This window comes from Eptatretus burgeri, chromosome 18 (genome assembly GCF_056783735.1).
Source record: "Eptatretus burgeri isolate ZD-2024b chromosome 18, Ebu_testis_v1, whole genome shotgun sequence".
Classification (NCBI taxonomy): domain Eukaryota; kingdom Metazoa; phylum Chordata; class Myxini; order Myxiniformes; family Myxinidae; genus Eptatretus; species Eptatretus burgeri.
This window is the reverse complement of record NC_140978.1, coordinates 14757501-14782675: the sequence shown is the minus strand read 5'-3', so window position 1 is coordinate 14782675 and position 25175 is coordinate 14757501. Positions and strand designations below refer to the sequence as shown.

General features: G+C 41.9%; 1 protein-coding gene across 2 annotated transcripts in view; it reads right to left on the bottom strand.

Moving 5' to 3' along the window:
* Positions 1 to 281: 281 nt before the first annotated feature.
* Positions 282 to 25175, bottom strand: part of LOC147008639 (uncharacterized) — a 33650-nt gene continuing 8756 nt past the window's right edge. Inside the window, exons 1-3 of one of the 2 annotated variants that reach the window (XM_085864085.1) lie at positions 12494 to 12607; positions 10701 to 10802; positions 282 to 4850 (exon numbers count right to left, since the gene is read on the bottom strand). In XM_085864085.1, the coding sequence (XP_085720211.1) occupies positions 1838 to 2881 (1044 nt within the window). In that variant the 5' untranslated portion in view covers positions 2882 to 4850; positions 10701 to 10802; positions 12494 to 12607 and the 3' untranslated portion in view covers positions 282 to 1837. Of the gene's footprint in view, positions 4851 to 10700; positions 10803 to 12493; positions 12608 to 25175 lie in introns of those variants that run through there. The other variant, XM_085864084.1, reaches the window with a different exon arrangement.

The window sequence follows — 25175 nt, the reverse complement described above, 5'->3', positions numbered from 1 at the left end:
AACAGACTCAAACTGTTTAGTTGGGTCAAAATACCACCTGACCCACAACAAATTGCAACAAAAGGTTTTTCAGTGGTTTTCATTCCTACTCGATATAGTGATCAATAGAAAAAAGTCTACTAAAATCTGACATCCGGAAATTGGTTAAAACAGTCATTTTCATGATGGCCGCCACCGGGCTTTGAAATAACTAAAACAGCTATAACTTCTTCAATAATTGTGATAAAAACATAATTGTTGGTTCTGGTCCATGGTTTTAATGGATCAGCAATCCACTGGTGTCAATAAAAATTAGATCTGATCAGTATTTAACATGAAATCCAAGATAGTGGCAAAATTCAAGAGTGCAAAAATCAATAAATTTTCCATCTGAACCAAAATCACTGAACACCTGGTGCCAGTGAAACATTTATTTGTGAACATTACATAATGGCAGTTTAGGTTGCAATTTCAGTCCTCATCAATGTCCTCTAGTTCCTCAGAGGCTTGATTTAGTAGATTGTCACAAAATGTCACTTGGCATGATCCACATGCAGACGTACATGGAAGCCCATTCTTTCTGCATCTGCAACGGGGTGTGTCACAAGCTGTGGTGCAGTTGCAGTGTATCATCTTCAGAAGAGTGTCTGGTGCAGCATTCATGGCAGTCATGATAGGTACAAATCGATTGTCTTCAAGTCCTCAGCCCCAGTCCAGAGGATCGAGGTCACCCTCCATCCCCATCCAAACCATGACCTGGTAGTACACTCGGAGACGATGAAACTTGGTGGCAGATTCCATTGGGGGAAGACGTTCAGGTCTAACAAAAGACTTAGCAGCAGCGACCTTCTTTGTGAATATCTTGTAACGCATGGCTGCCAGAGAACTTGTGCACTCCCCACCAAATATAACGGCCATCGCTTGGCTGCCAAGTTTCTTTATTTCAGCGTGGCTGACGCCTCTCGAAGTGAATGTATCTGCACACAACTGGAGGCCTTGATCATCTTCCACGACTTTCTGAAAGACTGATTTTTTTTTTCCCAATGCCATACACACAAGATGTTCAATCACATCCTGTGAAGGCATGCAGGAATAATAGTTGAGTGCACAACTTATTCCCAAGAAGATGCTTCATCCAATTGATGTCATATACTTTCAGATTGCTTCTTGACTGGTTGTCTGATCTGAAATATCATGGTTTTCCATCTGGTATGCAGTAATGAAGCAAAAGCATCAACAAATCTGTGTCCTCTCCGATTAGTGTGGTGGAATACAGAATTGTGCTGTTTACAGCAGTCTTGGCAATGTCCACATCAACGTCCCATTCTGCCTGAATAACTGTGCAGCCCACTTTCTTCAGCTGATCACCTATTAAGGTGATCAGCTGTTGCTTGTAACTGCCGACAGACAGGAATTCATTTCTCTTTCCGCCAAATTCAGTTTCTCCGGTGAAGTTCACAGTCGGATAGCTGTTGGCTTGTCCCCGCCTCTGCTGAGTGTTATCCTTTATCGAAGGGCCTGCACCATAGCCATCAAAGACAACAGTTGCTGTCCCAGAGTGTTTTGTTGTGAAGTCCGCATATGCTCTGGCTATTTTGCCATATGTATCTCCTTTCTTCCACTTGAGCTTGTGCAGCAAGGATCCACCATCAAGAACATACCTTTCAGTCTTAAGGTGTGCTGAAGGTGTGGTGTCAGGTACTCCTTCACATGCCAGTGCCTTGGTACAGTGGTCATTGACGGCTTGAGCGAGTTGAGGTTTGTCGGCCCTCCTCAAGATCTTGTTGTCCTCAAAGGGGGATGGAGGTTATGGACTGAGCTCAAAACTCATCACGTCCTCAAGTGACAAATCACCTATCTAGGATACCACCAAGAATCGCTGGAATAGCATAGTGGAGTCGATGGTTCTGTGAGGAGCAACCTGGAGAGCATTAGAATTTCCCAGGGTCTTTGCTTTCTCTGTCCTCTTTATGGAGAAGGAAAACGCAGGTTGTCCAATTATTCTCTTGATGATTTTGTTCCCAACAGCTTCATATTCATGCACGTTGATGTCGTCGCTTGCCAGGATACCATTTATGATATTTCTCAATGTAGGATCAGAGGAGGAATGTGAAAATGCATTCAGCTTTGTGCTTATCTTCGAGAGGTTGAATGCATGTCTTTCAATTCTGGCACCAGTTGCTTCTTTATGCTGTTCGCTTGTTGTGTATGTGAGATCATTGAAGTCCTGCATGGCGACGTTGACCTCAGATGTTATGGGGGCTGACATTGTCCACAATGCTAGGTGTTCCTCTGTCATCTTACTGCCATGAGTCAAGCCACCGGTGCTCTTTAGTGATCTCATGAGTGTTTGTTCGATGACTAGATCACAGCTGAGGCCTGCCCAAAACTGGTTTGTTCGCCTGATCACATGGAAGCCATTTTGAAACTTCTCATACACATCTGGGTGTTTGCTCTCCAGTTCACTCATTTCTTGTACGTAGAGATAAGCGGACTTCTGGTAGTTGTAGTGTCCAGCTGCTGCAAATATTGGCAAGGCATCAGCAACAGCTTGCAAGTGATCCTTCCAAGACCCAGTACGATCTGCCTTGATCATTGCCTGAGCAGTATGGAGCATTTTCTGATAACCCAGCCACAGCTTACTCGTTTTGGATTGTGCAGCAAGTTCAGATTTATTTTTTTCAAGTTCATCAGTGATATTCACAATTGCAGCTGATTCTTCAAGACTTTCAAGGGAGATGTCACCCATTTGCAAGGACGAATACATTTTCTCAATCTCTTCTGCTTGGAGCATGAACTCAGGATTTTCCTCCACTACAGATGCCACAATAATTCGATGTAGACACTTGCTCACCAGTAGATGGCCTCGGAATGCCCTCTGAACAGATTTTCCGGACATCATATGAACTACAGCATTTTCACCGTACACCAGTTCGAGGATGTTTTTGAGTCCTGTTCCTGCCTATTGCTCCAAGCAGATTCATGAACGTGTGAAATGTACCCAGCCTAAGCACGATCCCCTTCAAATGGCTATTCTCTCGTGCAGCACTGATTATCTCGGCAGCTTTCCAGTACAGCGGTTGATCAAATGTGATCACAGGAGGGACATGGTGTCTGATGGCCATGTTGGACAGGAAGTTCAAAGTGGACAGAATGCAAGCCTTTTTGCCGGGATACATATCAATCATTGGCAAAAATAGAATGGAGGATGCACCAGGATGTGTCTGTCCTCGGTGAAGGATGTGCATCATCCCCTGCCAGCCTGGTACAGTCTGCTTGAAATGGAAGGATAGCTCCCAGAAGATCTCAACTCTCATGTCACAGACTCGGAGATCTGGGAGGTCTCGGAACTTGATGTTGCGAAGAACATTGGTTGCAAAGCCATATTCTTTGATATCAATTTTTGACATCTGTACAATTTTCAATTCTGAAATCTTCTGCCTTGTCACAAGATGACTTGATTTTTCTACCAGGAGTCAATGAAGCAGAAATACCCATTCCATGAAAGGTACCTTTGCCATCAAGGGTGATTATGTTGTCATCTACATTGTCACCAGCAAACAACACTGATAGGTCAAATACGTCTGTTTCTTGAATTAGCAAATCGGGTGTGACACAGCTTGCCGCATTCTTTTCAAACCGCAGTACTTCACCATATGACGAGCCATACCCCATATTACACAAGGTTTCCACAAGGAATTTTGACCGATATATGAGATGGACCTGCACAGCGAGACCAATCTGGAGTGGTGTAATGACAGCCCGAGGTCTCACTGCTTGTACAATGGCTTGTCCAATAATAGCCACATTACGTTGCGTGTTTTTTTCCAACGAACAGACTATTCAACATATTTCGAAGTGTATCTGGAAGGAATGCCAGTGCAGAGTCAAGTTCAAGTTCTTCTGATTTTGGGGTAGTGATCAGTAACAGATGGTACACCGTTCTTGATATTACTCTTGATCAGTCTTGCTGCCGTCTCAATTATGGCCTTTTTTGTGCCTCTTTATCTCCTTATCGCTGTGCTTCTTTGTGGAATGACCGGAGTATGTGTGATGTTTTCTCCATGAATGTAACTATGTCATTTACGCCCTCTCTGTCAGCAATATAAATGGAGTCCCCATATCTTTCCTTCATTTTCTTCTTGAGATAGTAGTTGGTGTATGGAAGAGAATTTTCATCCATGAGAAACTCTTCCATTTTGCCACGAAGGTACAAAGCAGTCATCTGTTCCTCATCATTCATCTCGATATGAACACATTCTGGAGAATGCCTGCTCTTGACCACTATCTATCAGACGTCCAGATTTCCTACTTGTTGAATCTGGTCCACTCCGGAAGTGCGCTGGTACATCACGCCCAGTGAGGAAATGGACACTGCACTGATGATGATATATGCAATCAGCTGCATGAAGATCTCCACCATAGTACTCAATCCGCCCTTTCACTGTGAATGACCAATCATCGGACCGATTTTCACAGCACTCCAGAATGGTTTTGGCAATGTCGTCAGTCTTGACATGACTGTAGTCAAAACTTCCAAGGTCCACTGTGGTCCCACAGAACAAGCAGTCAGATTTGCTGTTGAAAGGCCCGGTCAACACACGTGAACTTCGCTTCCTGGACGGTTTGGATGGTCCTTGTTTCTTCTTTTGATTCAGGATGTCATGTTGATTTATATACCGTTTATGACAGTCCGTGTGTACCTTGCATCCAGCCGCCACATAAACATTGTCACCTCTCTGAACAATGGCTGCATTGATGCCATCAGCGCCCTTCTGACAAATTTGCACAACGTCACTTCCATCCTCAAGCTTCTCCTTGCAAATTGAACACCGATCTTCGTGCATCTCAGGAGCACTCATTCTTCAAAACTGAAACAGAGAAGACAAAACATTCAGGGAAAGAGAATTCAAAGAAAGGGATAGGCTACTCAATCAGAGCCAGGGACATTCCCCTGACATGTAATACATCACATATAATTACTGGTAAGAGAAGACTGAAAACCCTTTTGTTAGAATTTGATAAACGTTGGGTGATTGCCTAACAGAGCTTTGATTATATAGAGACAATTTATTGATTTTACGCCCTTGATTTTTTTGCCGCCATCTTGGATTTCAGGTTAAATACTGATCAGATCTAAATTTTATTGACACCAGTGGATTGCTGATCCATTAAAACCATGGACCAGAACCAACAATTATGTTTTTATCACAATTATTGAAGAAGTTGTAGCTGTTTTAGTTATTTCAAAGCCTGGTGGTGGCCATCTTGAAAATGACTGTTTTAACCCATTTCCGGATGTAAGATTTTGGTAGACTTTTTTTTCTCTTGATCAGTATATCCAGTAGGAATGAAAACCACTGAGAAACCTTTTGTTGCAATTTGTTGTGGGTTTGGTGGTTGCTTGTCATAAATTGACCCGTCTAGTTGCCATGAACAGTCATTCCTTGATATGCTGAGAGTGTTAACTTCCATATTCTTGAAAGCTTGTTGCAAGCTCTCCAACCAGTCACTTTCCTTTGTTTGATATCCTAAGCAGTTGTGTTCATCCACTATCAAAGTATTTGAAGTCATGGATTGTCTCAAGTTTTGTTCCATCATTTGATATGATTGAGACCGCTTTCGACTGGTGGAATGCCATCACCTTAGTTTAATTGCCATTAATTGTTAGTCCTATCTTACAAGCACTGGTTTTGACTCTGACAAGTTATTGCACTTGCTCAATTTCTTCTGACAATTAGGATATGTCATTGGCAAAGTCGAGATCAGCAAGAACCTCGGGTTTGACTCCTCTGCTCTTTCTTCATTCTAATTGGAACCCCAATTAATTCTGCTTGCCTTTGATAGCATTTCTGAGTGTGTAATCAAGTGCTATGACAACCAGGGAAGGGGTAAGAGTGTCTCTCTGTACGACTGACTAGAATTTTGAATCAAGTTTAAAATTATAGAATGTATTCCCATCCTGATTGAATGCACAAATATGACGTGTATGTCACTTCCACAAAGTAAGAATAATAATTGTAATAATAATAATACCATTCCTTCCATGCCATAAAGGCACATAGGGCTGCTGAGGCAGTTTCATTGGCAAGGAGTACAGTCTTGGATAGGTCACCACTTCAACACAGGTTATCCCAAATGGTTATGACCCCAGTACACTGGTACTCGTGTCACAAACCTCTTTCAGGCTGAGTCAACCCCACCTGGTGTTAATTCAACAGTAAATATGGGCTCAAACGCAGGAAACCAAGGTCTCAATCCAGCCACCTTAACCACCAAGCTAACACCAGGCTATCCACAGAGTGATAAACACACATTCAATCCGATTTTATTTTGCATTATTCCTGCATGTTGCATCAACAAAAATGGCAACTGGTTAATAGTCTTAATGTATTTGTTTATAGTTTTGTAAGACATACAAAATAAGTTTGATCAGAATGATATTTGTAGATTAGTCATGTTCCTCAAAACAGTGCTAACCTATAGGACCTATGGATAGGACCAATACCACTCTTTAAGCATCCTATCATAAGATTATACATGAGCTGCATTAAAGCTGCATCATTTGGCTTGAATGCCACCAATCCTTTCCTTAGCATAACAGCTCCTGAACCATGTCAGCACAACATTTCTCAGATTATTACTCTTTCACCAATGCTCTAACTGATACTTTAATGCCCCAACAGACTATTAATGAAACACCAACTTTTGGCACATTTGTTGTCCAATAGCATAGGTCTGCAAAATGGAACTTTTTAAAAATTGTTTTGATAATTTTATGCTGCTTTATATATTTTTGGGGTGCTAATTCGAAATATCAAATACGTTTTTCTCAAACACGTAAGGTTTTCTTACAAATTGATGATGAAATATCCAAGAATTTTAGGTAAATTCCCATATGGTAAGACAAAATGAAACTAATAAAAATAAATTTGGTACTCTATTTAGCAAAGAGAAATGACACAAATGCAATTAAAAAGTAAGACAATAGATTATTTACAAGTGCTCCAATCATTTTTAGGTTCAGCACCTCAAAATCTCTTCTTTCTCACTTGAAAACTACACCTGGAACTTTTTCGTTTGTGAGCATTTGGTGGACTTTCACGATGCAACATCCAGCAGTAGTCGGCCATCATACTGACATTCCATCTCCTTCATATCTTGATGAAACCTTTCCCCTTGTTCTTCACTCACATCCCCTAGATTTTCCAGAAAGTAATCCAAATGGGCATGTAGGAAATGAACTTTAAGGCTCATTTTACATCTTGAGGCTTCAAACTTTTCTAGCATTCTTCTCACAATGTCTTTGTAGTTTGGATCCTTGTAATTACCCAAGAAGTTCTTCATCACATCTTTCAAACTAATCCATGCATCTTTTTCAGGATCACTAAGAGAGTGTTCAAAATTTTCATCCTTGACGAGTTTTCTTATATGTGGTCCAACAAATACACCCTCTTTGACCTTGGCATCTGATAGAGCAGGAGACTTACTACGCAAATACTTGAAGCCTTCCGCATCCTGTGGCAAAGCTTTAACAAATTGCTTCATCAGGCCAAGTTTTATATGTAGAGGAGGCAAAACAACCCTTTTCGGATTCACCAAGCTTTCTTGAAGGATGTTCTTTGTCCCTGGTGTAAGCGTATCACTACTTGGCCATTGTTTTTGAGACCAATGGAGGTCCCTGGCTCTACTATTCCACTCACACAAGAAACAAGGAAACTTTGTATAGCCTGACTGTTGTCCAAGTAACATGCAAATTATCTTCACGTTACCGCAAATCATCCAGTTGTGATCTTTGTATTTAATCATGTTTAAGAGTAACACCAAATTTTCATGTGTCTCCTTCATGATCACTGAATGTCCAACAGGGATGGAAGCATATTTATTACCATTATGCAAAATAACTGCTTTAAGACTTCTCTTTGAAGTGTCAATAAAGAGTCTCCATTCATCAGGGCTGTAACTTATGCCAAACGTTTCTATTAGTCCTGATGGATCTGTACAATAAACCAAATCATTTTATTGAGCAAAATACGGAACAAACACTTTTTCTCGGTTACGATACCAAGAGAATGATGCACCAGGACCTCTTGGATTCAAGTCTTGAGCCTAAAAGCTCTGCTGACACCTTTGCAAGTCTGAAGTCCCTCACTAGATCATTTAATTCACACTGGTTGAATAGTTGAGGTTTTTCACTTTTACCACCATTGAAGTCTACATCATCATTGCTATTGCTGCTTTCTGACTCAGAACTTAAGTGTATATCTTCAAGGTTTCCTGGTGGTGATGGGACTGGAACATCTGGTCTATGGGCAACAGGTCGCAATGCAGATGGGAGATTTGGATAAACAATGTTTTTCACACTCTCTGAATTGTGTCCTTGTACCTTACATGAGCAAAAGTAGCAGTCATCACTGTGATTTTTAGGCTCTCCATATCATTGGAACCCCAAAACGAAAAGACTTCTTTGTACATTTTGTCCATTGTCTTAGTTCTTCAACATAAATTGAGCAGACCTTATGAGGAGCCCATGTCTTATCTTGGTCTCATAATTTCACACCAAAGTAGGCATAGTAAGATTTTTTAACAAAGTAAGTAATGTATCTCTGACGTTTCTTAGTCATAAACTCGCCACAAATGTAACAAAATTTGTCCGGGCCCGCTGCACATCCTCTAGAAGCCATTATTGTTTCCAATAATGTACAGATCGGTAAAGAAAAAGTAATGTGATTAGAGAAAGGGGATATTACATTAGGACAAAATAATAAAACACTAATCGAACTCTGGCACACTGGTAAAACGCAATGATCGATTTTGTGAAGAAACTATATGTGATAGTATAATTTATTTTTCATTTTTGAAATCAGCAGGTAAAAATTGATTAAATTCACCCAATAAATATGAAACAATTTTCTGATCGCAGACCTGTGTATAATTAATGAGATTTCCTCCAAACAAAATCTTCGAACTACTTCAGTGTAAGTGGAATTTATTGGGCAATATGACTTTTTACATCAATCATGAGCAGTTTCACTGTTAAACTAGAAGGACACTCGGTAGAGCGCATACCTCTGCTGTGCAATGCCTGATCCACGAGAACATATCAGGCCCAATGCATTTTTGAAATATCATTTTGACATATATCGTTTTTGGCCCAATCTCTCAATGGTGAAGAATCACTTAAAAAAATTATCATATGTGGATCTGGATCCAGATCTTCACCAAAATCTAATCAGTTCGTTCTTCTTGTCACACACCCAACCTGTCCACAAAATTTCATCCAAATCCATCCACAACTTTTTGAGATATCCTGCACACAGACAGACAAACAAACAGACAGAAAGGGGTGAAAACTTAACCTCCTTGACCTTCGATGGTGGAGGTAAATATTGCTTATTGTACACCTCATATTATATGATTTGGAGCAGGATGGCCAGATTGTTGCATACTGTACATATTTTCAGCAACATTATTTCGAGAGTTAGTTTCTCATAATTCTCTGATCAACTTTGGCTTAAAATTGCCAACATGCTCCTTAAACTTGATGTCAGGGTAGCTTTTCAAAACAAAAGTAGATAGTGTGCTTCACAGTGAGAAAAATAAACCGAAAGTTTGGGCAACAATAATCTAGTACATGTCTCAGACTTTATCACCTTAAGTTAAATACCCACTCTGTGATTATAGCATGTTCCAAAAAGACCTGGACAACTTTGCTTGTTAATATATTTAGTACCACAAGTGATATAGCAATACCCTTTGTTTAATCTGATACAAAAACTCAATGTTTTCTATAATTTCAGGTCTGGTTGTTTGATGTAAAAGAAAATGGCGACTCCATAGGAGAAAGCTCAGTGTGTCGAATGGTTCATCGAGACAAGATCCGACACTCAAGTTCAGCATAATTGCCTTCCAAGGAATGGAAGGAATTTGCCATCACAGTCTAGTATCAGAGAGTGGTACAAGAAGTTTAAGGAGAGTGGAAGTTACCCGAAACAGAAAAGTACTGGTCGACCCAAGCATAAGTGCAGCAGACATTGAACGAGTGCGTGAATAATTTCAATAAAGTCCCAGAAAATCAATTTGACACGCATCCAGAGAACTGGGACGACCAACCACTACTATGCACAGGATTGTGCATAAAAGACCGAAGCTTTTTGTCCATAAGGTGCAAATTATGCAGGAACTAAAACCAAATGACAGACACAAACGCAAGGTGTTTGCCTTGGAAATGCTCAGTCATATATGATAATGATGATTACCTGAAAAAGGTCATGTTCACAGACAAAGCTTATATCAAGGTAGGTTAACTGGCACAATATGAGGTTCTGGGGCTCTGAAAACCCCCACGTGGTCAATGAACACTTACGTGTTAGTCCAGAGGTCAATGTGTGATGTGGCCTTTTCCATGAACGCTTAGTGGGTACGTTTTTATTTGCATAGGATACAGTGACCTCAACAATTTACAAGAACATGTTAGAATAATTCACCTTCCCACAGATTGAAGACCTGCAACCCGATATTATTTTTCAACAGGATGGCACTCCCCTTCATTGAGACAACGTCGTTTGAGTCATCCGAGTCGTCCTGAATGAAAATTTTCCAGGTCACTGGATTGGCCAATAAAGACCAACCGCCTGGTCCCCCACAACCACCAGATATAACCTCCGGTTATTCTTTGGGGGTTTGTCAAAGATGTTGTCTGAAACACCAAGGTGGCAAACCTGCAGCATCTTTGTTCTTGGATCACAGCTGCATGTGCACTGGAGGAGGATGCAAACACGCTGAGCCAAACATGGCAAGAACTCATGTACCGCCTTGATATCCTGCGTGTGACAAACAGAGCTCACATTGAAGAATAGTGATGGTATGCACAGATCTTTATCAGCTTCTTTATAATATAAACCAAAGGGTATTGTAACATTTGTGGTTCGAAACATTAACAACCAAAGTTGTCCAGATCTTTTTGGAACACCCTGCTTGTAATGAATCTGTTGTTGTTTTGTATAAAAAGATTGAAAATGATTGCTTTTGAAACATCTTGGTCAGTTTTGCTCTGTTGCTTTTCATAAGTAACACTTACTTAAAGCGCAACTGGTAAACTCACAAGGAATGCCAGAAAATTGTGCAGGCCCTAACAATCTGTCACGATCATCACATGCAGTGTAACTGTATACAAACAAGGATTACACATCAGGAACTTTGTAACAGGAGGAGGCCATTCAACCCATCATGCCTGTGCTGTACCAACAACAGTGTTGAGCAACCATCCACAGACAAGATACCCACAAGTCCTGCCAATATGCCCATACACCTCAATCTTCAATGCTCAGTTCTACACCATGTGGTCTACACATGCTCAATTACAAAATGCTTTAAAAGACAGTCCAGCTTTTCCATGGATAATTTACTTTAAAAGGCTCACCATTTCACTTGCAATACATTGTGAAGATTTCCATAATCCTAACTATAACTGCTTTGACAACATTGTGTATTGATTCTTTAGATCATCATGGAGGATCTCCAAGTCTTACTCACGTTGTTATTCTTCATCTTCTTCTTGTGGACTTTTTTGTTTCACAGCCTACAGGTTTCATCGAAACTTCCTAAAACTTTGCGTATATATGTAAAAATACCCTGAGCAGACAGTAACCATCTCCGATTTTGAAAATTCCTCCGAGAAAAAAAAGTTATGACATCAAAATATCTCCGCTAATGGAAATCGCCTAAAAAATTTATCTCCGAAACAAGGCAAGCTTTTTGAATTCTGTTTGTGGGAATCGAACAGGGCATCAGCAGAGATGAATTACCGCACACATGATACATCACTATGACGTGATTTCAATTTTTATGACGTCATTCCTATTTTTGACATTTTTCTGTTTCACAACCCAGAGTTTTCATCGGATCTTCGTGAAACTTGCCATGTATATACAGAAAGCCCACACGCAGGCAGTAACCATCTCCGATTTTGGAAATGCTTCCTAGAAAAAAAGTCGACGTCATAATATCGCCGCTAATGGGAATCGCCGATACCATTATATCCGAAACTAGGCAAGCTGTTTGAATTTTGTTTGAGGGAATCAAGCCGGGCATTAGCACAGATAATTTATCGCAAACCTGATACATCACAATGACGACATAGTCGTTTTTATGATGTCAACATTAAGAGGACGAGGATCTTAGCTCATTTGAGCTTGTTTGAAACACTTAAGGCTCGTGGAGGTGTCTGTACATCTCATGGAGTATGGTAGTATTCCATAGAGAGGGATGATATGTGGGAAAAAATGGCTGCCCATTCAAATGTGTACACAATGATATGCTCATAAACTACTATATAATGAAGTCTTTAGCATTTACAAGCCATACCTTTTATTCTCGAGCATTTTCTGAACTTGGACTTAAAATTATGCCAGAATACATCACTGAAGTACCACAATGAGAGATCACTAAAATGCCAATTTGTACTTCTGTTTCTTCCCCTCTCAAAACAATGAAAAACTATAGCCCAACCGACCTCAATAAGTGCTGAAGCCATGATGATGATGACGACGACGACGACGACGACGACGATGATGACGATGATGATGATTCAAACATGAGGAAGTTACTTTGTCTCTGTGCTCGTACACGCAGCGCAAAATTTAAAAATAGATTAGAGATGAATCGTTTTATTATGAAAAGCAATCGAACATAATCTTCGACTCAACCAAACCAGGCCAGTATCGTGGAAGTGGGGAAGATGGACAGAACTATTCCAAAAGCGATACATATCCAACCCATCCCCCAATTTAACTGAAACAAGTAAAAACAATTTAATGACATCGATTGATTTAATCCACACCAAAATATGAAAATATATAAAACATTAAGCTTGTTTTTTTAATGATAATTGTATAATTTCACGAATATGGTAATCCACATATTATATCGCAGAATGAACCAAAAGCCAGGGTTGGGGTGAGGGGGTGGGGGGAGGTGTTGAGTGTACCATAAGCAAAAGTTATTAACATGAATTGAATTAATCCACAACAAAATAACAAAATATATTTAACATGAAGCATTTTATCACTTCAAAAAATTGCAGAAGGAAGAAAAACACATTTTTGAAAATGTAAAAAACAGAGGGATGAAATCTCAATAAAAACAACGAAACAAGGCAGGAATGACACCACATTACAATGCCACAATTTGACACCATAATCCTCTTATGGATTATCATCACGACATCTTTTGACATTTTACTTTTGTTGTGGGATTGTGATTGATGAATATGAAGAAGAATAACAATGAAGAATGACACCACATTATGATGCCACTATACGACACCACAATCCTCTTATGGATTACCATCACAATCCCACAACAAAAGTAAAATATCAAAAGATGTTGTGATAGTAATCCATAAGAGGATTGTGTTGTCACATTGTGGCATCGTAATGTGGTGTCATTCCTACCTTGCTTGGTTGCTTTTTTTTTACCCCGAAGTTTGACTCTGTCGAATGGAGGGTTTTCAAATTGTTTTCTCCTCCTCATCCTCCTCACATTTACGTCATTGCTGTGATTGGTCATCAGACCGTCCACGAGATCAGTAACTAATCACAGCTCGAGCGCTTCAGAGCTCCTGTCAAACATAGAGTTAAGCCATGCCCAGGCACGTGGTCAGTCCGTCTTCACCGTTTAAACAGTCACGCACAAAGGACATGTCTTCGTTAAGATATGGATAGATTTTTGTTTCTGTCATCTTTAACTGCAATGTCACCTTACATTGTGCAGTCAAGCTAACAGGAATTTGTATCTACATTTATTTTATCGAATAAATCGACGTCATGACATACAAGGGGTGGGGGTCATGCATAGTCACCATCTTGTGATGTTTGGTAATCAGCTATAAGTATTATCAACATCATTTAGTAGTCAGCTTTTATTTGACCTCGTGATCATTCATGGTATTAATTCTTGTTATTTATTTATATTGTCTGCCCAAGTATCAGCATCATTTGGTAATCAGCTTTCATTCAACGTCGGGGTCATTCATGGTATTCAGCTTGTTGAGATTTCATCCCTCCTATGTTTTTGTTTTTTTAATGTTTTTTTTCCTCGTATTATTTTAAATACAATGACATTGAGACGTCACACAATTCATCTTACTCATTCTGTTTGGTTTTCCTTTTGCTGTATATATTTAACATATCCATTATGCCTTCAGCGATAATATTGATGTGTACATTTATGAGCATGCATGCATAAACACACAAACCTCAAGGTATAGCTACAGAATATTTGATCAACTGAATAGATGACAAATTAGAAGTCAAAGCAATAGACACAGTGGCTGTACAAAATCTATGGGGAAAATAGTTGAAATATTATTGTGTAATTGGACATCCATGCATTGTTCTTCCCAACGACTCACGATAATAAGACTTGAGCCAAGTGTGCTTCAAACTCAGGTAGAGGTATAGTACTGCCAATGATTACTGGGCACATAATATTTACCAACAAAATTGTAAAAATATAACCAAAATAAACTTAAACAAAAGCAACTCACTTCATTTGAACAATATCAGTAGGAAAGTTTAAGATGCAAGAAGCTATAAATTGTTATGCATATGCACAGCAAGGCCATGATTCTCTGCCATTTCTCTGATGAAAATACACCAATTAATTTATCGCTGTTATCCCAACATGCTTGATAAGCAGAGCATATAATTACTCAAACAAAAACTGCAGCATGGTAATTTATTTAGTACTTTCTTTGGCTCGATTATCCTCACCAAACTGAAAGACATGATTTTGCAAGCTCTGCGAAGAAAACAAACATCAAATCTGCTGTACATTCCCATCTTAGCACTTATTCTGTCATGCTGAAATAAAAGGTTAAAGCAAATCTTATTTGGTGTTTTGATTTATCAATATTGTCTCCTCATGTCCTTATCCTGAATGTAATATAAAGGGTCAGGTCAGATATGGGAGCATGCGAGAGAGCAGCGTGTCACCACATCCACTTTCTGCCAGTTCTCCAGGGGCATCCATCTGGCCATCTCCCAGGCAGATGCCCGGCCTATTGCTATCTCTCTGAGAAACTGATCAACCTGCTGCAATCACGAGGTACAGTATGTGGTCGGCCCATTGGCCTCCTCCACTCATTGAAGCTCCCTCGCTGAGAGAATCTGGTGAGTAGGATCAGTGTCAGGAAAATGAGCCAAATGTCCATACAGCCGCAGCTGATGATCACGGACTATGCAGTTAACAAATCTCATCTGAGTCTCTCTCAGAAAACGTTCATTCGATATCAAGATGTCAATGAAAGTCTGAATCTTAGTCTTGACCCAGGAGACCCATAAAAACAGTGGCACAGACTCCTCATTCAGTGCCTTGAGGGCCCCATAAGGATGTGCAAAGTCTCCGCAAAGAAGACTGCATCATCTGCAAAATAAAAGTCAGAGATCTTGACATCCCAAACGATGCACCACAGCAAGATTTCTCCACATTCTCCCCAAAATCCAGACCATGCAAATGCTGAAAAGTGGTGGGGAGGCAGTATAAACTCCTGATTAACTCCAGTAAGAGCCGGAAATGTTGGAAATGGAACCACCACACCACACAGCACTCTCAGTACCAGAGTATAGTTCAGAAATCAAATTGAACAGTTTTGGTGGCACCCCACGAAAACCAAAAATCTCCCAGAGAGCATTCCAATTCACTGAATAAAATGCATTACAGAGATCAAAATTGGCTGCAAGCCGCCCCTGCTGAAACTCTCACCTGAGTTGGGTGAGGACCCGAATAGCAAGGATATAGTCAAGCGTTGACGTCTTTGGTGACCCAGCCTTGAGAAGTTCAGCATGGACATCACAAATCCCAGGAGCTTTGCCACTTTTCATCTGTTTCACAGCAACCTGTGTTTGCGCAAAGTGTGGTTCAGCTTCCCTTCGCAGGGCAGCTCACCAGATGACGGGATTGGGGCAAAGCCTTCAGGACCCCCAATCTTTTATGATAGGAGGGAAACCATGGGGTAATATTCCCGGTTCAGATTGTGGGAGAGTGTGTCAGGGTCGTGCTGAGGAGTCATCCACCAAACGGTGGTCTCCTTGGGTTAATCCAAGGCGGTCTCTTTGGGTGGGTGCCTGGATTGTTCCATCCCAAAGAGAGGATAATCACTTGTCTATGTTATTATCTGAGCTCAAGTGTTTGGACATCGGTATTGCAGCACTCTCTGAGGTTCGGAGACCAGATTACAGCGAGATCATTGCGGGTGGTTACACCTACTATTGGTCTGGTTGCTCTGATGGGTACCATGCCAAAGGATTTGCTGAAGCTGTGTCCAATAAGCTGACTCCAATGATCATTGAGGTATCACTGGTCAACAAGCGTATGATGAGACTAAGAATTCATCACTCCTTGGGTGTCATTTCCCTGGTCTTTGTTTGTCTTCCGACTGAGGCGAGTGATCTCACCGTGAAGGACACATTCTATGCCACACTCGAGTTTGTGGTTGATCAATGCCCCAGGTGAGATACACTTCCAGTCTTGGTAGATATCAATGCATTAACTGGAACTGACAGCGATGGTTATGAGACATGTATTGGTTCACATGGGTCTGGAGCTGTAAACCAGAATAGCACTAATTTCCTTGACTTTGCAAGAAGTCATGGACTTAGGGAGGCTGGTTCAAGGTTTTAGCGCCCACAAGCTGGACTTGGTATTCCAATGCTGGCTGTGTAGTAAAGCATATTGAGCATGTCATCAATGATGGTCGCTGGAGGAAGATCCAGAACTGCAGGGTCGACTGGAGTGCTGAGTTCCTCAATACTGACCACCGGCTTGTTGCAGCAACTCTTAAGTTGCACCTTAAATCCAGGAGAATGGCACAACCCCAGCCGAGGCTGGATGTTGGCAAGCTCAAGGATGAGAGAGTAGCTGAGGAGTTTGCGAACAGGCTGAGTGGAGATTTGGGGGTCTGGGTGCTTTGGGGGTTCCTGAAGAGTTGTGGAGTGCCATCAAGACCACTGTCCTTGATGTTGCAGGAAGATGTCTTGTAACTCACCGGAGGCTGAAGAAGAATTTTTTTCTCTCAAGGGACACTGGATACCATTGCCCAGAGTCACAGGGCCAGGCTGAATGGCAGAGATTAGCTGTTCAGGGAGCTGAGGCATAAACCTGTACATGCGCTAAGGGTGGACAAGGAGGCCTACGTGTGAGGAATCTATGAGGGGGTAGAGCATCAACTGTGGTCGAGATTCTCTACCTGCTTGGAGGGCAATTCACACATTGCGTTTGTCTATGCCTATCCTTCGGTGTGTTGCAGTTACAGTAGAGGGTAGTGGGCTCTTGACAGAGGAGTCCAAAGTGAAGATCCGCTGGGCTGGTTACTTTGAGCAGGTGTACCAGTCTGATCCACCCGCTGTCAAGTTGGATACCAGTGGTGTTACAATCCCTATTGCTGACCCTTCAATAAACTGTGATCCACCTTCGTTTGTGGAAACACAGACTATGATGAACCATTTGAAATGGGGTAAAGCTCCAGGGATCTGTGGCATCCATGCTGAACTTCTCAAAGCTGGTGAAAATGCTCCACTTGTGTCATTACATGCAGTTCTGTGCTCTGCCTGGAACACAGGCATAATCCTAACTGACTGGAAGAGGAGCTTTGTTGTCCCTCTCTGGAAAGGGAAAGGTGATCACCAAGACTGCAACAACTACCGAGGGGTGATGCTGCTCTCAGTGCTGGGCAAGGTCTTTGCTCTAATATTTTTTGATAGGGTTCACCACCATCTGCTTGAGTACCAGCATCCAGAGCAGTCAGGCTTTACACCAAGAAAGTCAACAATTGACTGTACCCTTGTTCTTCGGGTCCTCACCGAACGCAGATGAGAGCTTCGGCAGTGGCTGCTCACAGCTGATGTTGATCTCTGTAAAGCGTTTGATTCAGTGAATTGGGATGCCCTCTGGAGGATTCTTGTTATCCGTGGGGTGTCACCAAAACTCATCGATCTGATGTCTGAAATATACTCTGGTACTGAGAGTGCTGTGAGATGTGGTGGTACCACCACTGACTTATTTACAATTGTTACTGGACTTTGTCAGGGGTGTGTACTGGCTGCCACACTTTTCAGCACTCATATGAACTGGATTATGGGGAGAATGTCAGAGAGATCAACTGTGGTGCATCGTTTTGGAATGTCAAGATCTCTGAACTTGATTTCACAGATGATGCAGTCATCTTTGGGGAAACTCTAGATATCCTTTTGGGGGCCCTCGAGGTGCTAAATAAGGAGTCAGAACCACTGTGATTACGGGTTTCCTGGGTCAACACTAAGACCCAGGCTTTCAATGACATCTTGGATGCTGCTATCCTGTCTGTACCTGTTTCCAGTGAGGATGTTGAGGTCACAGAGAGATTCACTTACCTTGGCAATGATATTCATGTCTCTGCTAGCTGTAATCCAGAGGTCAACAGATGTCTGGGCCGGGCCTGGGGAATCGTGGATTCACCGTATCGTGTGGTGTGGCGCTGCCTGTACCTGTGCGGGAGGATGAAATTCCAAGTCTTCAGGTCATTGGTACTTCCAGTCTTGCTCAATGGATGTGAGACTTGGACTGTGACCAGGGATCTGAGATGGAGACTAAATTATTTTCCTTACCAGCTCTCTTCAGAGAATCATTGGCTATCGTTGGTTGGACTTTGTGTTCAACGAGCGGTTGCTAAGAGAGACTCAAATGAGATATGTTACCTGCATAGTCTGTGAACATCAGTTGTGGCTGTATGTAAATGTGGCTCATTTTCATGGCGCTGATCCTGCTCATCAGATTATTTCAGCGAGGGAGTCTCGTGAGTGGAGGAGGCCAATGGGCCAACCACATGCCTCGTGGTTGCAGCAGGTTGATCATCATCTCAAGGAGATGGGGATGGGCCAGGAATCTGCCTGGGGGATGGCCAGACAGAGGCCCCTGGAGTACCGATGGAAAGTGGATGCAGCTATGCACTGCTCTGGCACATGCTCCCATACCTGACCTGACTTTTGTTTCCACAAACTGTGGTTCACAGTTGATTGGTAGGTCAGCAAAAGGGAAAGTAACACCCCTGACATTCAACTCAACAGCTGGTGGATCAGCCTGCTATGCCACTGAAAGTAACTAGCTCAGTAGGCCTTCACTTCAGATACTTCTGTCAAGAGCTCACTCCCCTCCACTCTAACTGCAGGACACTGAGGGACAGTCTTGGAGGAAAGCAATGCACTGATTCCTTGAAAAGCAGGATGAGAATCACTTGACCCCAGTTGATGCTCTATTCTTTCACAGATTCCTCGCACATAGTCCTCCCTTTCTGCCCTCTGTGAATGTACAGTTTTATTACCTCAGCTCCCTGAACAGCTTAGTTCTGCCATGAAGCCTGGCCCTGTGACACAGGTTTATGGTATACAGTGTCACTTGGGAGACAAAGTTCTTCTTTGCCTGAAGGTGGGTTGCAATACACCCACCAGCAACACCAAGGATGGTGGTTTTTAAGGTACTCTTCAACCCTTCTGGATTTCCTGAAACACCCAGATTCCTGAGACCCCCAACTGAGGGACAAAGGATGTCAAGGTAGATGGTGGAGTCATCAGCAAATAGATAAAGGAGATTTTCCAGGGAGTCAGAGAGATTATTTGATGATCAGAAATAGGACTGGGCCCAGAACACTGCCTTGGGGCACTCCAGCCTTAAAAGGGAGAGGCAACAAAAGGATTCCGTTGAGATCTACACCTTTGCTCTGAGAGTGGACAAAATCAGAAAGCCATGTGTGGAGTTGGTCTTGAATGCCATAATCAGAGAGTTTGGAGAGCAAGACGGGATGCCAGTCTGTATCATAAGCATGAGATATGTCCAGAAAGACTGTACGGATCTCATGTCTGACATTGACGGCTTCCATCCATTGTTTGGTGAGTGGAAGCAGCATGTTCAAGGTTGAATGACTTGGTCTGAATCCAAACTGGTGATATGAGATGAGGTTGTTGGAGAAAAGGAAGGATTTCATATCAACTGTAATTATGGATTACATGACCTTGCCAGAGATTGGAAGTAAGCTGGTAGGTCTGTAGTTGAGATCAGTTTTTGGACCGTTTTACCTCCATCACCAAAGTTGGATGGAGGTTATGTTTTCACCCGTATGTTTGACTGTCTGTCTGTTTGCTGTGAACATGATAAATCAAAAATTATGGATGGATTCAAACGAAATTTGGTAGAGTGGTTGGGTATTCGAGAAGGACAAAATGAATAGATTTTGGTGAAGATCCGGATCAGTATCTGGGAACATAAATTTTTTTAAGTGATTCTTCACCATTAAGAGATTTGTCCAAAAACTATATATAACACGATATCTTAAAGAGTTATGAATGTATTTGGATGAGACTTTGTGGACAGTGTGTGTGTGTGTGTGTGTGTGTGTGTGTGTGTGTGTGTGTGTGTGTGTGTGTGTGTGTGTGTGTGTGTGTGTGTGTGTGTGTGTGTGTGTGTGTGTGTGTGTGTGTGTGTGACAAAGATGCATCAATTCGATTTTGGTGATGATCTGAATGTGAGGATTTTTTAATTTTTCAAGTGATTTTTCACCATTGAGAGTTGTGGCCAAAAACGATATGTAGCATGATATTTCAAAAAGTTATGGACGACTTATGGCAAACCTTGGTGGATGAATTGGTTATGTGGCAAGAACAAGCCAATATGATTTTGGTTCAGGTGCGAATCCAGCTCCGGCCTATCAGTGGGATACAAAACGTAAACTGTTCAGCCTGGGAAAGGTATGTTCTCCATCAAGTGCCATTCTAGTCATGCAATGCAGTGATGTTGGCTGATTTCCAAGCAGATGGAAGATGACCTCTGGCAAAGGATATGGTGAAATGGGGAAAGAGAGGATGTGCAAGTGCAGCAGAGCAGGTTTTTCAGACACATGAGATGATGCTGTCTGGTCCAGTTAGACAGTCAAAGTAGAGGGTTGACGGTAACTTCTCCACCTTCACAGGTGCAAAAGATGCATACAGTACACATATATATATATATATATATATATATATATATATATATATATATATATATATATATATATATATATATATATATATATATATATATATTGTTGTTAAAAGGGGTTGGGTGAGAAGACCACGAGGGAGGAAAGTTATCTCGGGTTCCCCTATACTCTCCGAAATCAAAGGCCGTCACACACAGATAACTCGGTTAAGCGGCGGGTTGCTAAATGACTGAGAACGATGACAACTGAACCACGTGACTTAGGGTCCTCCATCTAATATCGGTTACCTAAAAATAATCACGTGACCTAATTACCGGGGGACACGCCCTTGGAATGCCTTGTCGGAACCACATTACCTTACCAGATCAGATGCAGCCGAGCAACACTGACAAAGATGTACCGGCTAAAAGGAACGGATCGTTGGGAATAAAGTCCCATCTTGGCTAGGATATGGAGCATGCTGTATCAATGAAAGAAAAAACAAAAACGAGCTTGGAACATTTCTACATTTCTACATAATGTACATTCTACATTACAGGAAGGTGAGGAAAAATATGTAGCACAGTGAATAGATTTATTGTTGTATGTAAGTAGAGATAGAAAGAAAAGTGTGATGTGACAATTAAACAGGCAACTTAAAAAAGCAGACACAGAGCAGACTTATCCCGATATATCTTCTGCAGTCTTAACTTAAGCGAGGACAGGCACCATGACATGCACACGCACACGCACACACAACCAGATGAAGAAGAGATAATGAGGCTAACGGTCTCGTAATACCTTGCATGATTGATCGACCACGCCACCCAGTACGTTTTTGGGGGGATGCTCCGCTGAGTGACTGCTCCTTGGTGCGTTGTCTCTTGCTTGGCTACAGTGCAACATGTGCGCCGATCCAGAGAATGGGCGCGACCGTCAGGCGTGAGGGAGGGACTTTAGGTGGTGCCAGTGGCGAGTGGGTGTAAAAGGCAGAGTAAAGAGCAAGCGATCGGAGTGCAGGCAGCAGGGGAGGAAGGCAGGTGGGTGAAGAAGACAGAGAAAAGCAAAATAAGTCAGGCGAGTGGGTGGAGAAGGCGACGAGTGAGTGTAGAAGAAGACGGGGCAGCAGGCACACGCAGACACCAATCCAGATCCAAGCAAAGAAGATGAGGATGACCATGACGACTCTGATGACTCTGACGACACTTATGATTGCTCGAATGGCTCTGATGACTCTGACGACACTTATGATTGCTCTAATGGCTCTGACGGCTCTGACGACTCCCCACTAGATGACTTCGCGATCCGTCCTTTATAGACTCTGCGGTGCAGGGCGGGGTGCTGCCCCAAAGTGATGCGTCGTCACCCAAATTTGGTGGTTCTATTGGGCCCTGGCCACCACACGACCCGGTCACCATGGTCATAAGCGGCCTTTCTTTACATCCGGCAAGGAATGTCCAATCTGTGGAATTGTCTCGCTCCGAACCCCTCGATATGAATCACTTGCTTAGTCCGTACACAATGCGGCCCTAGCGATCCGGGCCATACAGCACAACTCTGCGTGGTAGCAGCTGTATCGAGGCGGAGGTGTGGGAGGATGTCTGCCATCCACGGGAAACATTTGTGGCCGTGGTGGTGAGCGAAGACCGACGGTAAGACGCCATGGTGAACCAACGCGCAGACCCAAACAAATATGTGTGCCATGCGCGTCCCGTACAACATGATGGAAAGATGCCATTGTAATCAGCGCACAAACCTGAATGAAGAGGTGCACTATCCCAGCCTGGTTCTCTACATTTTAGAGAACTGTAGGGACATACATATATACAATGGTATATAGATATACACCCACATACCTATAAACATATACAAAATGCCGTTGTAATCAGTGCGCAGACCCGAATGAAGAAGTGCGCTATTCGTGCCCATACTGCACGATGATAAATTATCACGGGGCTGCGCGCGGGCCCGCCATGCGGTTATTTATCACATGTGGTGGTTTGCGCGGTGCCAGACCTGATCTCTGTCATGAATTGAAGGAAAGAATTAGATGTAATTATTAGATGCAGAAATGGATTGAAAAGAATGCGCCGCCTGCGTCCTGTATGGTGGGGTGGAGGTTGTTTATTGTTTGCTTCGACTGTTGGCCTTCGCAAAGACGCATTCTTGTAGTGAAGGGTGTGGCTGCAGTTTTTACAGGCGGCCATCTGAGTGCAGTGCCTGCTTTGATTTATTTCAGGAATAAGAGTAAAAGAGTAGGAATGAAGTTAGAGATATAATCAGACCTAACTATGACATCCACACAACGCACTTCATGCCGTTTGACCCAATAGACATGAGGGAACGGTCTAACTATGTATATTAATGAAACAACTGTCTGGGGCCACTGTATGATGGATGCCATTGCTTTGGAGGGATGCGGTTTCCAGAACCCCAACAATATATATATATATATATATATATATATATATATATATATATATATATATATATATATATATATATATATATATATATATACATTGTTGATATATTATATATATATATATATATATATATATATATATATATATATACATATATATATATATATATACACACACACACACATACCTATATACAATGGTGTTTTCGCAGCCATTACTTCCTCTTATCTGCCCCTGCACCCACTCAACCATCTGTCTGAGCTCCCAAGCCTTGGTTGATCGCACGTGTTCATCAACGACTAATCCACTCCTCACGAAGTCTATGTATTTGTGAGGCTCTCCAAATCCATGCTTTTTCTGCTGACTGCAACTCCTTACTGTTTTTCAACCAGCTATCGAATCTTGTTCCTATCTAATCCTCCTGTCCTTCAAGAAAGCAAAGGGTTTAGATAGCATAGAAACTGAATCGAAGATAGCTGAACATTTCCCCCAGAGGAAGTAGCACCCGAGTACAGAGTAAAAAGGCTTTATTTCTTTAGTTATCTTCGGATAAAATAGCAGCTTTCAGTCTCATCGAATCCCATGAAATTAGCTTTCAGGTTACATAAAACAGTACAGCAGTGAGTGGACTCTTATACTGAGTGCATGTTATCTTAATATGTTTAGAGTAATTTTTAGCAACATTTCGGAATAAAAGGTCAGCTCTTTTGCGAAGACAAAGGGTAACTGCTCAAAGCATCACCTTCTCCTTCCTTCCATCGGTGGTTAGCATACCTTGATCAATGTTCTGTTCATTCCATCATGTGAAATATTTTGATCATTTTATTAGTTAATTGACTCTCATGGTCTCTTCAAAACTAATATTGGCATTCCCCCATGAACTGTCAATTCATTCTAACCATTCCTCTAAAAAGCACTTCTCACACCTCCTCCATTCTCAAATTACATCAGTTTATTCACAACAGTGATTAAAAACGAGCACAACACCTTACACATTGGTGAAAACAAGCTGCAAATTAGGAAAAGATCCACTTGTATCAATGTGTTAACAGCCAACTGAAATGTTGGGACTTTGGAATTGCAGCTTACAACAAACAGAACGACCTTTACATACCGCATAATTAGCCATGGGGTGATGAGAAGAGAGTTACCTTCGTAAATCATGCCATTTTGTCTGTGGAGATTAATAAAATATCAAGAGATGTGATAGAAAAAAACAAAAGAGTGGATTGGAATGATATGACATTCATTCTTGTATGTGCAGCATGGGGATGCAGGTTTCCATTGTTGCTTGGAGCATGCTTGCTGCAGCTGATGCAGTGTCCCATGCAGCTTTGGGCAGGAATTTGGCCAGAATTACCTACTCCTCATTGAAGGACATCGTGGGTTCTTCAGCGTTCACCAAATAATGCGAGCATACGGAACACCCAGCTTAACATGCATGTAAAGGAAGGCACAATTTTTGATGTTTGTAGTCGGCTCTACCATCAGTCCCACAGTAGACATCTCAAAGATAAGTGCACTACCATTGCACCATCCTTTAGGGACATGATAAGTGTTTAAAGAGGTCCATATTGCACCTTCCACACAAATGTGAAATATTGCGGTTATAGTGAAGTGAGAGCTCACCAATAGAGAGCTATCTTGGTTTGTTTCTCTGTTCGATTTACCAATGGCAGCAGGTCTGATAAGCAGATCTCCTGTCTGATGCAATCATGTCAACAGGAACACTGTCATACTAAAATACACAATTTGGTGTCTGTCTGTCTGCCTGTCCGTCTGAT